Below are 13,763 nucleotides of genomic sequence, written 5' to 3'. Positions count from 1 at the left end.
GCCTAATGACACATTTCTCGGAATGTATCCCTGTTGTTAAGTGACACATGACTATACCCACACACACACACACACACACACACACACACCTGTGTGTGCATCTATCATCTGTTAATAAGAATATAGATCTAGTATAGGGTTTTTGTAGGTTATAGTATTAATTAAATGTCGTTGGTCCTGGTGATAATAATTTGAAAAAAGTTAATGTTTAGTAATGGAAAGTACATAATGCATACAGTCATATATTGCCTAACGACAGGGGTATGCTCTGAGGAATGCATTGTTAGACAGTTTCATTGTTGTGCAAACATTGTAGAGTGGACTCACAAACCTAGACAGTAGAGCCTACCACACAACTGGGCTATGTGCTATAGCCTGTTGCTCCCAGGCTACAAACCTGTACAGCATGTTACTGTACTGAATGCTTTAGGCAACTGTTAACACAATGATAAGTATTTGTGTATCTAAACGTAGGAAAGGTACAGTAAAAATATGGTATATAAAACAAAAAATGGCATACTTATACAGGTCATTTGCTATAAATGGAACTTGCAGGACTGGAAGTTGCTCTGGATGAGTCAGTGAGTGAATGGTGAATGAATGTGAAGGCCTAGGACATTACTGTACACTACTGTAGACTTATAAACACTGTACACTTAGGCAACACTAAATTTATTAAAGGTTTTCATTTCTTTTTATTTCTTTTCATTTTTTTGACACAGTCTCATTCTGTCACCCGGGCTGGAGTGCAGTGGTGTGATCTTGGCTCATTGCAGTCTTGACCTCCTGGGCTCAAGTGATCCACCACAGCCTCCTGAGTAGCTGGGACTATAGACATACGCTGCCACACCCAGGTAATTTTTATGTTTTTTGTAGAGATGGGGTTTCACCATGTTGCCCAGGCTGGTCTCAAACTCCTGGGCTCAAGTGATTCTGCCCACCTTGGCCTCCCAAAGCATTGGGACTGCAGGTGTGCGCCACTGCATCTGGCCTCTTTTACTTTTTAAACTTTTTAAATTAAAAACTAAGACAAAAACACACACATTAGCCTCGGCCTATACAAGCCCAGGATTATCAAGATATTACTAGGCTATAGGAATTTCTCAGCTCCATTGTAATCTTATAGAACCTTTTTTATATATGCAGTCCGTTGTTGACTAAAACACTGTTAAGTGGCACATGACTATATAGATTTTTGTTTGCTTTTTAAACCTTGCTGTCACTTCAATATTGTTTATAATTAATAGCGGGACAAACAGGCTGATATTTTGTCGTCTTTTTAAGATAGACAAATGATGGAATTGATAGAACTGCATGTCATTCTTCTTTTGTGTTTTCTAAGCCAGAGAAAGAAAATGGCTATTTGTCTAGAATTCTCTGCTATCCAGTATGGTAACCAGTGGCCACATTTAATTTAAAGTAAAATTTTAGTTCCTCCGTCATCCTGGCCATATTTTAAGTGCTCAGAGCCATATGTGGACATTGTGGACATTACAGTAATATAAAACATTTCCATCATCACAGAAAGTTCTATTGAACATCACTGTTGAAGGAAAAGTAACAAACTGCCCATGGTTTGCCTTCCTCTTTCCTTTAATAAAAGGGTAAGACATTTTTTCCAGGCTACTTATTCTCTGAATGTATCTCCTGAATTTGTCTATTTTTTTCTGTGCAAAACTACAACTAGATGTAATCATTAGTCCAAAGGAAATGATTCTTTCCTCCTTTTATTCGTATCGCACTATGACTCTGCTTCTTTTTCTTCCATCTCTCTGGTCCCTTTTCCTTAACCTTTTATAGATTTGTCTTCCTCTATCCATTTATTGAATGATAGCCTTCTACAGAGGTCCATCTGTAACCTTATTTTTTACTCCCTGGATGTCAAATACCCCATATAAGTCAAAGAGCAACAAATCTATGACCAGCTTAGACCTAGTTTCCTAGTGAATATATCTACCTGGCTGTTCTGTAAGCATTCCAACCTCTCCGTGTCCAAAATGCATTGGCCTCTTCCTCTCTTGCAAACCTGCCTTTATCCCACCTCAACGTGGGTCATTACTCTCTACCTTACTTCTAAGCTAGAAACGTTAGAGTCCACCTCCTCATCCAAATCGATTAACCAATTCCTGCTGTTTCCACCTCCTAATTACCTCTCAATTTGATTTTTTTTGTTTATTCCTAAAGCCCTGTTTTGTGGTCCTCCACATTTCCGAGTATTCTGACAACTTGTTAATCTTTCTCCTTCCCATTTGTCTTCTCCACTGCTGAACAGTGATCTTTGTAAAATACAGAGCTGATCATTTTGTTCCCCTATTTAAAATGTCCCTAAGTCCCCATGTTACCTTTGGCAGAAATGCAAACATGAGCATAATATAGTAGTCTCAGGGTCTGCCCCTCCCTGGCCCTCTCAGCCCTCAGCCTGGAGTCTTTGTTCAGTCATGTCCAGCCACCTAACTGTCTGGAATTTTTGTAACACACCATGTGCTTCTCTCTCACCTCTGTGCACTCGCACATCCTGTTCCCTTCCTTGGGCTAATACCGCTCCCAGCCCCACAGCCCACCCCTCTTCCTCCTTGTTGAGTGATTCCATCTTGCTCTTCGGGACTCCATTCAGGCTTCCCCACCTGAATCTGGGAACATTCCCTGATATCTTCCCTCTTCAGGCTGGTCTTGTGCCTTCTGACTTTCCTCTGCATTCTTACAGTATTTGTGCTTTTCTCTACCATGGCAATTGTTTCCCCATATTGTAATTGCACAGAAAGTATGCAGTAATAATGTATAAAGTAACAAGTTTCAGCTCTGAAAATCTATTTGAATTCACAGACTAATGAGCCACATTATAGTAACCTTCTACTGTGTTCTTATAGGCAAAGATGCTGGAAGGAGATCTGGTTTCAAAGATGCTGCGAGCTGTTCTGCAGTCTCATAAGAATGGAGTAGCATTACCCCGGCTCCAAGGAGAGTACAGATCCTTGACTGGAGACTGGATCCCCTTCAAACAGCTAGGTTTCCCTACACTAGAAGCCTATCTGAGAAGTGTGCCAGCAGTGGTCAGGATAGAGACTAGTAGATCTGGAGAGGTAAGCAGGTAATTGTGCGTGTCAGAAGAATCAAACCAATTCATAATTGCCTGTCTGGCACTTCCAACCTCCTACCTGTGATAGAATTCTAAGTGAAAGTACTAGCTTAGTTGTTTGCAATTGGTAGTGACAGAGAAAACAGCATCTAAATCACGGCCTACGTTCTTATGTCTTTTGTCTTATTCCTCAAATTCTTTTCATTTTGAAAATAAGATTTTAACCACACAAAATTAAAAATTATTTACCCATTGTCAACATCTAAACAAAATAGTTGTACTGGAGGCCTTAAGTGCATAAATATCACACCTGCCCATTACAAACCTGTTACAAATGTTTTTGCCAAAGTCACTAATGACCTCATGATCACCAAATCTAATAGGCAGTTTTAAATTCTCATCATGGGCCAGGCGCGGTGGCTCAAGCCTGTAATCCCAGCACTTTGGGAGGCCGAGACAGGCGGATCACGAGGTCAGGAGATCGAGACCATCCTGGCTAACACGGTGAAACCCCGTCTCTACTAAAAAATACAAAAAACTAGCCGGGGCGAGGTGGCAGGCGCCTGTAGTCCCAGCTACTCAGGAGGCTGAGGCAGGAGAATGGCGGGAACCTGGGAGGCGGAGCTTGCAGTGAGCTGAGATCCGGCCACTGCACTCCAGCCTGGGCGACAGAGCGAGACTCTGTCTCAAAAAAATAAAATAAAATAAAATAAAATAAATAAATAAATAAATTCTCATCATGTTGATTCCTGCTATCTGGACCTAGTCAGTCCGGAGCTGATCCGTCATCACTTTTCGTAACTACCAGGGCCTTCTTGCTGTTCTCTCTTCTCTTCTGTTCTTTTCCTTTCCTTCACACCAATATGATCATATCATTATACCATTTTAAATCCTTCTGCCTCTCTGGAAGAAAGCAGTTTATAGAATGGGCCATTTAGTGGTAGCCAGTTGATCTGTCATTGCTCTTCCACTGTGACCTAGCAGCTTTGCTTCTTGGTACTTACCCGTTGTACAGCATAGTAGATGTAGACAGACCACCAACTAAAAGAGAAACAAAAACACCCATACCCCCTCATACACTATAGTTTCCTGGGTATATTTCTACATGTGTAAATACATAGATCAGCTCTGGAGTGATCTATGTATTTCTCTTAATGGTTTCTCTGTATGGGGGATGAGGAGGCAGTGGTGGAGTACAAGGGAACCAGGAGCAGGAAAGTGGTCAAAGGGGAAGTTCACCTTATAGTTAATAATTTTCCTAAGGAGAAGATATAAATTAATTAAATATTATATGAATACTAAAATATGCTTTGGCATCCCTGATCCTTCCAGACAGACTTAAGCCCTCCTTTCTGTCTACTTGCACCTTGTAATACATCCATTATGACACTTGACACATTGTTTTCTGTTTAATTTCTTGCTTCTCTCTTTTTCCTTCATAAGTTTCTTAAGGATGAAGGCCTTAATAAATCTGTGTTGAATGCATGAACGAATGAATAGCTAAATGAATTAATAAATTAATGCTTCATAGAGTTACTATACTGTAATTTACTCAACTCTTTGTTCCCCTGTTTTGGACATTTTAAACGTTTCCAGATTTTGACTATTAAAATACCCTCATTGCATATACTTGGGTAGGTCACATTTGTTTTTTCAAATTATATACTTGTACTATAGTCTCAGAAATAGAAATACCGGGCCAAAGAATAGGAGCATATTTTAGCTTGTGATATAAAGCCTCATTGTTTTCCTGTTTTTTATTTCAAATTAGAGTCAAAGACTTGAAAACTACACAGGTCTGTAGAGATCATCTTGTCCCAGTAGTCTCTATCTTCAAATCTTTTTTCAATATCGTATCATACCAGTTTTTTTTTTAAAGATACAGAGCTGAGCTGCAATGTTTTCAGAGATGTGGAAGCCTGCTTGCCCTGCCTTGCTCTCATGCCCCTGCCAGTGGCAGCCCCTTGAGGCCTCTCCATGGAACTCTATGGCTCCCATGAACACAGTTTGAAAACACCAGGTCTAAAACACCCCTGTGTTACAGCTGAGAATACTTAGATTTCCCGGAGTCACCAGTATATCCATCACAGAGGCAAGAGAAGGATTTAGTAATCTTGTATTCAACATAGTAGTTATGAGTACATACTTTGGACTCAAAGAGCCTCGCCATGTGACTTGGAAGGTTGCTTAACTTTCCCGAGCCTCTGCATTCCCATGTGTAAAGTGTGAATGAAATGTACCTCACAGATTATATGCTATTATATGTTTGATCATAGTTGCTTTTGGTTCATTTGGTAATTTGTACCTAGTACACTGTAGATGCTTAATACCTATTTTAAAAATATATGAAATTTTCAGTGTGGGAAAGATGATTCAGTGTACTAGACTATGCTCGATTCCTCCTCCAGAAAATGTAGTTTTCTTCTAGTGTTATCAAGGAGCGAGACACATGAATATTTGCATACCGCTTGACTTGGGGTATGTAGGCTCACTAAGATCCACTTCTAAGAATTGGCCTCTAGGCAACACGGAACCTAAGAAATGTTTCTCCTCTCCCCCTGCCTCTAATGAATAGATTACCTGCTATGCCATGGCCTGCACAGAAACTGCAAGAATTGCTCAGCTTGTGGCTCGTCAAAGGAGTTCTAAAAGGAAAACCGGGCGTCAAGTTAATTGTCAGATGAGAGTGAAGAAAACCATGCCATTTTTTCTAGAAGGTAGGAGCTTTTTATATGCTAACATTTTTAAGGCTGTCTATGAATACATTGTCATAGGGAATTATGGAAATATTGTTTGTATTATGATAAATACCTGTATCTGTTAACATACATATGTCAGGGGAAAAATCCTGAAGATAGCATTTCCATTTGAAATTCTTAAGTGAATGTGATGAGCATGACTTACTAAGTGAAGTAATTACACAGTGGGAAATAACTCAGAACAGATTGTAATTGAGCTTGTTATGGTAATATGTAGTTTTATTTTTTTTTTGAGCTTATTTCAGGGAATGTCTTGTCCAGAATGTTGGATGCACCAAGAACCTATGATTTTATGTCTTATTTGACAAGTTATGTCTTCTGGTAGAAAACCTCTAGTTTCAGGAATATATGAATTATGTAGTACACAAAAATGTTATAGACAACTCAGCCTGTGTTTACCGAACACTTATCTCAAGGAGCTTACGATCAGTTCTAAAACTAAATTCCCATGAAGTGGTTCAATAATGATACAAAACAGTAGATGACTAAATGCCACAGTGAACATTTAGGACAAGGGAGCAATCATTTTGAATGAAAATGGCAAAAGGGAGACTTGAGCCCAGACCTCAAACAATGGGTAGAATTTGGATTTATGGAGAAGAGATGGAAGGACCAAGATACAGCTGAGTGTGCTATATTTGCGAGAAAATGAGGTGGCTACCACTGAAGTGTTCAATTGGTGAGAAGCAGAAGTTACTGGCCAGTCTAATGGATGAAGAACCTTATCTGCCAAATACTCACCAATCTATTCTTTTCCTGTTGACCAACCCTCTAGTGGCAGCCTCTTCATGTTCTTACAAACTGTTCTGAGAATAGACACCCACAGAAAACATCTGGTCAGGGGAATGTCATAATGAAAGTGGGGTTTGGGGATGCTAATTAATTTCATTATGTATGCCTAACTTCATAGGAAAACCAAAAGCAACCCTCAGACAACCAGGATTTGCTTCAAATTTTTCTGTTGGCAAAAAACCTAATCCAGCACCATTAAGAGATAAAGGAAATTCTGCTGGAGTTAAGCCTGAGGCTGAAATGTCTCCTTATATGCTACACACAACTCTCGGAAATGAAGCATTCAAAGACACTCCAGTGCAAAGGCATGTGACCATGTCCACGAACAACAGGTATTTGGCCTTTGACTAACAGAAGTTTGGTGAATCTGAGGTAAAAAGTGTTACAAATGTATTTTCAGGTTAAAAAGGAAATGCTTTCTATTTTATCTAAGTTCACATATAGTAGAGACATGTGTTATTACCAGTTAAGTTCGCTTTTCCTAGCTGCCTGAACATCGTTCTCTAAATGCATCTCTGTTCTGTATTTTATCTGCATTGTTGTCAGTCTCTCCTTGTAAAGTTCATTTAAAAGCTCTCACAAATTGTTTTGAGATACTATTTCAGTATAACTTATAACTTTTTCAGAAAACTTGTTTTTAACAATCAATTTTGTGGGTTTAAGTAAAATCTGATGGAGTTTTACACACTCCACTGTGCTGCAAGTATCATGCCCATAATTATTTAGTAGCGCCAGACATCTGTGCAGCAGAATACCAGACTGGCAGTAAAAGACAACCTATAAGTCTTAGATTGGGTGCTGCCATTCACTAGTCAGGTAAAATAAGTTATTTCATCCTTGGGTCTCTGGTTTGTTCATTTGTCCAATGAAAGTGTTAAACTAGATGATCTCAAAGTTCCTTTCTGGCTCAAAACTATAGTTTTATAAGGTAGCTCAGAGGATGGCAAACTACAATCCATGGGCCACATCAGGCCCACTGCCTGTTTTGGTAAATTAAATTTTATATGAACGTGGCCATTTTGCTTTGTTTGCATATGCCTCTGGGTGCTTTTGCAAAATAGTGGCAGAAGTGAGTAGTCGTACAGAGACTAGATGGCCTACAAAGCAAAAGTGCACTGGTGGACGCTTTACAGAAAAAGATTGCTGACCCCTGATGTGGATGCATCAAGATCACATTCTTCTATCCTACCTGTGCCTTTTCAAAACAAATTTTGTTGTATTATATTCCTTTAAATCGGTGTTCAAAAATTCTGTTTTGTGAAAGATAATTTTTCCCCCCGGAACTTTCCCCCAGATACTAGAATATTTAGGAAGAATTAATTTTTTTAAAAAGTTAGGTAGAACTGGTACTATTTTTTATATTACAGAATTTTTAATAAAGTAACCGTAAAATATTTTTATAATGGTATACATTTAATGTTATATATAATTAGTTATAATTTTGATAAGGTCTAGAAAATACATAGTTAAAACGCAGATCTTGACCCAAAGTACTTGTTGAATCCAGTATGTATGTGACAGAAGTATCATTGTCTTCTCTGGTTGTGTGCCTACATTTCAGCAATACATTTTGAATGATTTTTTTGGATGTGACTCTAAAAGGACAGGCAACAAAAGCAAAAATAGACAAACAGGATTACTTCAAACTAAAAAATTTCTGCACCACCGAAGAAACAGTCAACAGAGTGAAAAGACAAGCTATGGAATGGGAGAAAATATTTGCAAACCATATGCCTGATAAGGGCTTAATATTCAAACTATAGGGAACTCAACTCAGTAGCAAGAAAACAACCTAATTTTAAAAACAAGCAAAGGACCTGAACAGAGATTTCTCAAAAGAAGACATACAAATGATCAACAAGTACATGGAAAAATGCTCAACATCACGAATCATCAGGGAAATGTAAATGAAAATCACAGTGAGATACCACCTCACACCCAATAGTATGGCCACTATCAAAACACAGAAAATAACAAGTGTTGGTAAGGATGTGGAGAAAAAGGGAACCCCAATACACTGCTGAGGTAAATGTAAGTTAGTACAGCTATTATGGAAAACAGTATGGAGATTTCTCAAAAACTTAAAAAGAACTATCAGTAATCCCACTACTGGGTATATATTCAAAGGCTATGAAATCATTGTATCAGTTGAGGAGATATCTGCTTGCCCATGTTCATTGCAGCAACATTCACAATAGCCAAGGCATGGAATCAACTGAAGTGTCCATTAATGAATGAATGGATAAAGAATATGCATTATATCTACTGAATGGAATACTTACTGTTCAGCCTTCATAAAGGAGGAAATCCTGTCATTTGCAACAACATAGATGAACCTGGAAGACATTATGTTAAGTGAAATAAGCTGGGCACAGAAAGAAAAACCACATGACCTTATATGTGGAATCTAAAAAAGTCGAACTCATAGAAACAGTAAAATGGCAGTTACCAAAGGTAGGGAAATGGGGTTAGGATGGGGGTTGTGGATGTACACAATTTCAGTTAGGAGAAATATGTTCAGTACATCTGTTGTATTTCATGGTGACTGTAGTTAATATATTGTGTACTTGCAAATTGCTAAGAGAGTAGATTTTAAGTGTTTTTACCACAAAAAGTAAGCATGTGCAGTAATGCATGTGTTAAGTAAGCAGCTTGATTTAGCCATTCCACAGTGTACACTTATCAAAACATCACATCATGTTGCATACCATAAATATATACAATTTTTACTTGTCAACTAAAAGCATGCAACTATAATATGACCCAGCAGTTGTGCTGCTGGACATTTATCTCAGATAAATGAAAACTTATGTTTACACAAAAACCTGTCCACAAATGTTCACTGTAACTTTATTTATATTAGCCAAAAAATAGAAACAACCCAGACATCCTTTGGTAAGTGAATGGTTCAACAAACTGTAGTACATTCATTATCACAGAATATGTCTCCACAGTAAAAAGGAGTAATGAACTATTGAAACACACAGCAACTCTGATGGATCTCAAGGGAATCATGCTGAATGAAAGAAGCCAATCTCAAAAAGCGACATACTGTGTGATTTTATTTATATAACATTCTTGAAATGATAAAATTATAAAGATAGATGACAGATTAGTGGTTGCCAGAGGTTAAGGATTTGGGTGATTTAAGGGATGGGTATGGCTATAAAGGGAGAGCAAGAGGAACCCTTTTAGCCATGGGATGGTTCTATATGTTGATTGTACTGGTGGGCACCTGAATCCGTACATGTGGTAAATTGCACAGAACTACACACACACATCTATATGCAACTGAAAATCTGAATAAGCTCTGAATTGTACCATTGCCAGTATTCTGGTTTTGATATATACTATGCAAGATTTTACTATTAGGGGAAACAGTGAAGGGTACATGGGACCTCTAAGTACACTTTTTGAAATTTCCCGTGAATTTATTGGTATTTCAGAATACAAAGTTTTCAAATTGACAGCAGGCCAGGCACCATGGCTCCTGCCTGTAATTCCAACACTTTAGGAGGCTGAGGCAGGAGAATCACTTGAGCCCAGGAGTACAAGAACAGCCTGGGCAACATGGTGAGACCTCATCTCTTAAAAAAAAAAAAAGTTACTTGGACATAGTGGTGTGCACCCGTAGTCTCAGATGCTTGAGAGATTGAGGTGGGAAGATCACTTGAACCCGAGAGTTCCAGGGTACATTGAGTTGTAATCACACCACTGCACTCAAGCCTGGGTAACAGAGTAAGACCCTGTCTCTTAAAAAAAAAAAAAAAAAAAAAAAAAAAGTTACATATTTTAATTAAAGATTGCTTGAGATGTTGTACAACATTTTAATCAAGTCTTTTTTTAAGCACATAGTACAATTTGAAAGATACCTTTTAAGAGAAATCTAAATACCACCCAGTGGCAGATGTTAGGGTAACATTTGTAGTTATAAAATCGAAATATCAAACTGGAGCAATAGCAAAAACATTTATATCTACTTATGAAATATTAATGTAGTAATAAGCAGTTAAACCTGTTATAAAGGACACGTAAAGTTTTTGAGGTCACCCAACCTCTTGAAAAGCTGATGAAAGCTATAAATGATCTTTTCAGAAAAGTTCACACATGTACATATACATATGCATACATCATCTCATACCAGTCAGTAGATTCATGAGCCCTCAAAGCTCGTTCTCAAGAATTCCAGTTAAGAACTCATGCCTGCCTGTTAACAAATTGAAAAGTTCTAGAAAAATGGCATGGCTAATTTCCTGTAGAATAAATTAATAGAGATAAAATGTGTGGGTAAGAGGGTATATATATTAAGGCTCCTATTAAATTATGCTCTAAACAGATTATAATAATTTGTTTTCTTCTAGAAGAGTATGAGTGTGATTATTTTCTTGTATGCCTGCCAACTTTGGGCATCTGTTTTTTGCTTTGCTACTTTGAAAAGTGAAAAAAAACTTTTAATTTTTATTTCCTTGATTTTGATTCTTAAGGAAGTTACATTTTTGTCATAGTATTTATTAGCCCATTATAGGTCTTATGTGAATTTCATGTCTTTGTCCTTTGCGTGATTTTTCTGTTGGCTCTTTTCTTTTAACATCTAAAAGTGGTTTATAAATTAAAGAAGTTGGCCCTTTGTGATATCTTGACAGTATTCCCTCAGTTCGTTTAATTATTGTATTTTTTGTATACAAAAACTTTAAAATGTTGCATGCTTACAGCTATCAGTCTTTTACTATGTGGCTTCTACTTTTAGGTATTATGCTTAGAAAAGCATTTCCACCCAATATTATGTAAAATGTCTTCTGTTTTCTTTTGTAACTGTGGCTTCATTTTTTTACATTTTAGTCTTTAATTCATCCAGAAGTTATTTTATTGTACAGTGTGAGAGTTGGAGTCCTTTTTTATTGTTAGCCAGATGTCCTGTATCAGTTATTACACAATCCTTTCTTTCTCTGCTGGTTTGTAATTCTATCTTTACCAGTACTAAGGCCTTATAAACATATGATTCAGTTCCTGGACTTGCCATTCAGAATAATTGATTACCTCTCTATTCTGCAGTAGTACCAAGCTATTCACATTATTACAACTTCATAATAAGTGCTAATAACCTTTACTCTCTACTTCCTCCTCTATCTCCTAATTTGGTTTATTAGTTCCATTGTGTGCTTTTATTACACCTACTGCCCTTATCATAACACTTAGTAGACTTTGTTCTTAGATTTTGTCAATGCATTAATTATCTATTGCTGTGTAACAGATTACCACAAAGTTATTAGCTTACAACAAGACATATTTTCTTACCTCATAGTTTCTGTGGGTCAGGAAGGAAGACATGGTCAACCTGGGTCTTCTGCTTCAGGGTCTCTCATGAGGCTGCTGTCAAGGTGTCAGCCATGGCTGGGGTCTTACCTGAAGGCTCAATTAAAGACGAATCTGCTTTCAATCCTACTCACATGGTTATTGGCACAATGCACTTCCTTCTGGGTTGTTCGTTAGTCCCTACGTGACTGTTAGCCAAAGGCCATCTTCGGTTTCTTGCCACATGGTTCTTCCCAGCATGGTCATTTGCTTCATCAAAGCCACAAAGGAGAGATTATACTAGCAAAGTTGAAACTACAGTCTTTTGTAATCTAGTTATTTGTGATCCCTTCAGCCTTCAAGTCTTCTATTGATTAGAAGCAGGTTACTCAAGGGGAAGGAATTACACAAGGCTGTGAATACCTGGAGGGAAGAATCTTTGAAGGTATCTCAGTAGCTGCTTACCATGCTCCATTTCTCAACTATACTGTATAGTCCCAGAGAATAGGGCATGTTTATCTTGCTGATCATTGACAGTTACTGTCTGACACAATGTCTGGCACATAGTATGTCTTAAATATTTATGGACTATAAATATGTCTCTAATAAACAACATATGTTTAGATTTGGAAGGTTTTTTCTGGACCAGTCTAACTCTTTGTTTTTTAAGAAACAATATATTTTATTCTTAGTGTTATAAAACTGCTTAGACCTCTGTCATCTTATTTTATTATGTTTGTTTTTCATGCATCCCAGCAATTTCCTTTGAAGAGCTTTCTTTTGCTATATACACTTTTTTTCTTTCCTCTCCGGTAGACATGGTGATGATTGAACCATAGCAGTCCCTTCCATAGTTTCTGTGTACTCTCACTCTTTGCTCATATCCCTCTACCCTCTACTGAAGCCTTCAGTGCTTACTTAAAGCAGGGGAAGCTTCCAGTTTACATGTTTTGGGCTGGTGTGCAGGAAGTAGGACTGTCTCCCTACCAGTTCTGCAAAAGTAGGAGTTGGAAATGTTTTTGGCATCTTCTGCTATTACACAGATATATTTAATACACAAATAGGATGGTCTTATAATTGCATATACCAAGTAAGCTTTTATTGTAGCCTAGAATCTAGTCATTTCTTTTAGAATTAAAATATTATAAGAAAATGTGCTTTATTTCAAGGAATTGATCTAATTTTTAGACTGTTCCATACTATTCAAAAACTGGCAGCTATATGTACCGTGTCACTATCACCCACTATAGTCCCGTACCCACTGCTGGACAGGTTGTAGTCATTTATTCATTCAGTCATGATTCATTCAGTCATTCTTACAGTATTCATTTGCCTTGCATGTATCAAGCACTGCCCCAGGCACTTGGGAACACAAACAATTAAGACACTTAGAGTCTAGTGTGGGAAACAGACATGAATATAAATGATATGTGTGGGGTTTATTTCTTTGTCTTCATATTTGGAAAAATCTTCCTACATATATCCAGTATAATTTATATAAAATTTATTTTTAGTGAGGGTATGAGGTAGGGATCTGTTTCTTTTTTTCAAATAGCTATTTGATCAGTCCCTCACCTGTCTGTTTTGAAATGCCACTTTCATTATGTTCCAAGATATAATGCAAATTTCTAAGTTCTCTACCATTTTACTTATCTGTACAGCTCATTTAAATATTGTAACTTCATAATACATTTCAATATCTGGTGATGCAAGTCCTTCATTTTTTGGTTGTATTCCAAAATGCTCTTTGTTTCCAACTGTTTATTTTTGCATGGTCTTCTTTATTCTGTTTTACCAGTTTTTTATAAGTGATTAATTGGAATTCTGACATCCAAGTTTTGAAA

At 37.4% G+C, this 13,763-nt stretch overlaps 1 protein-coding gene across 1 annotated transcript in view; it reads left to right on the top strand.

The window, feature by feature from the left end:
- TDRD7 (tudor domain containing 7) overlaps window positions 1-13,763 on the top strand; it is an 81,402-nt gene that overhangs the window by 11,207 nt on the left and 56,432 nt on the right. The window contains exons 2-4 of the mRNA XM_010357650.2: window positions 2,868-3,080; window positions 5,652-5,793; window positions 6,746-6,959. Of these exons, the coding sequence (XP_010355952.1) occupies window positions 2,874-3,080; window positions 5,652-5,793; window positions 6,746-6,959 (563 nt within the window). The 5' untranslated portion in view covers window positions 2,868-2,873. The remainder of the gene's footprint in view (window positions 1-2,867; window positions 3,081-5,651; window positions 5,794-6,745; window positions 6,960-13,763) is intronic.

Source organism: Rhinopithecus roxellana, chromosome 16 (assembly GCF_007565055.1).
Source record: "Rhinopithecus roxellana isolate Shanxi Qingling chromosome 16, ASM756505v1, whole genome shotgun sequence".
Lineage (NCBI taxonomy): Eukaryota > Metazoa > Chordata > Mammalia > Primates > Cercopithecidae > Rhinopithecus > Rhinopithecus roxellana.
This window is presented reverse-complemented; position numbering and strand designations above follow the sequence as displayed.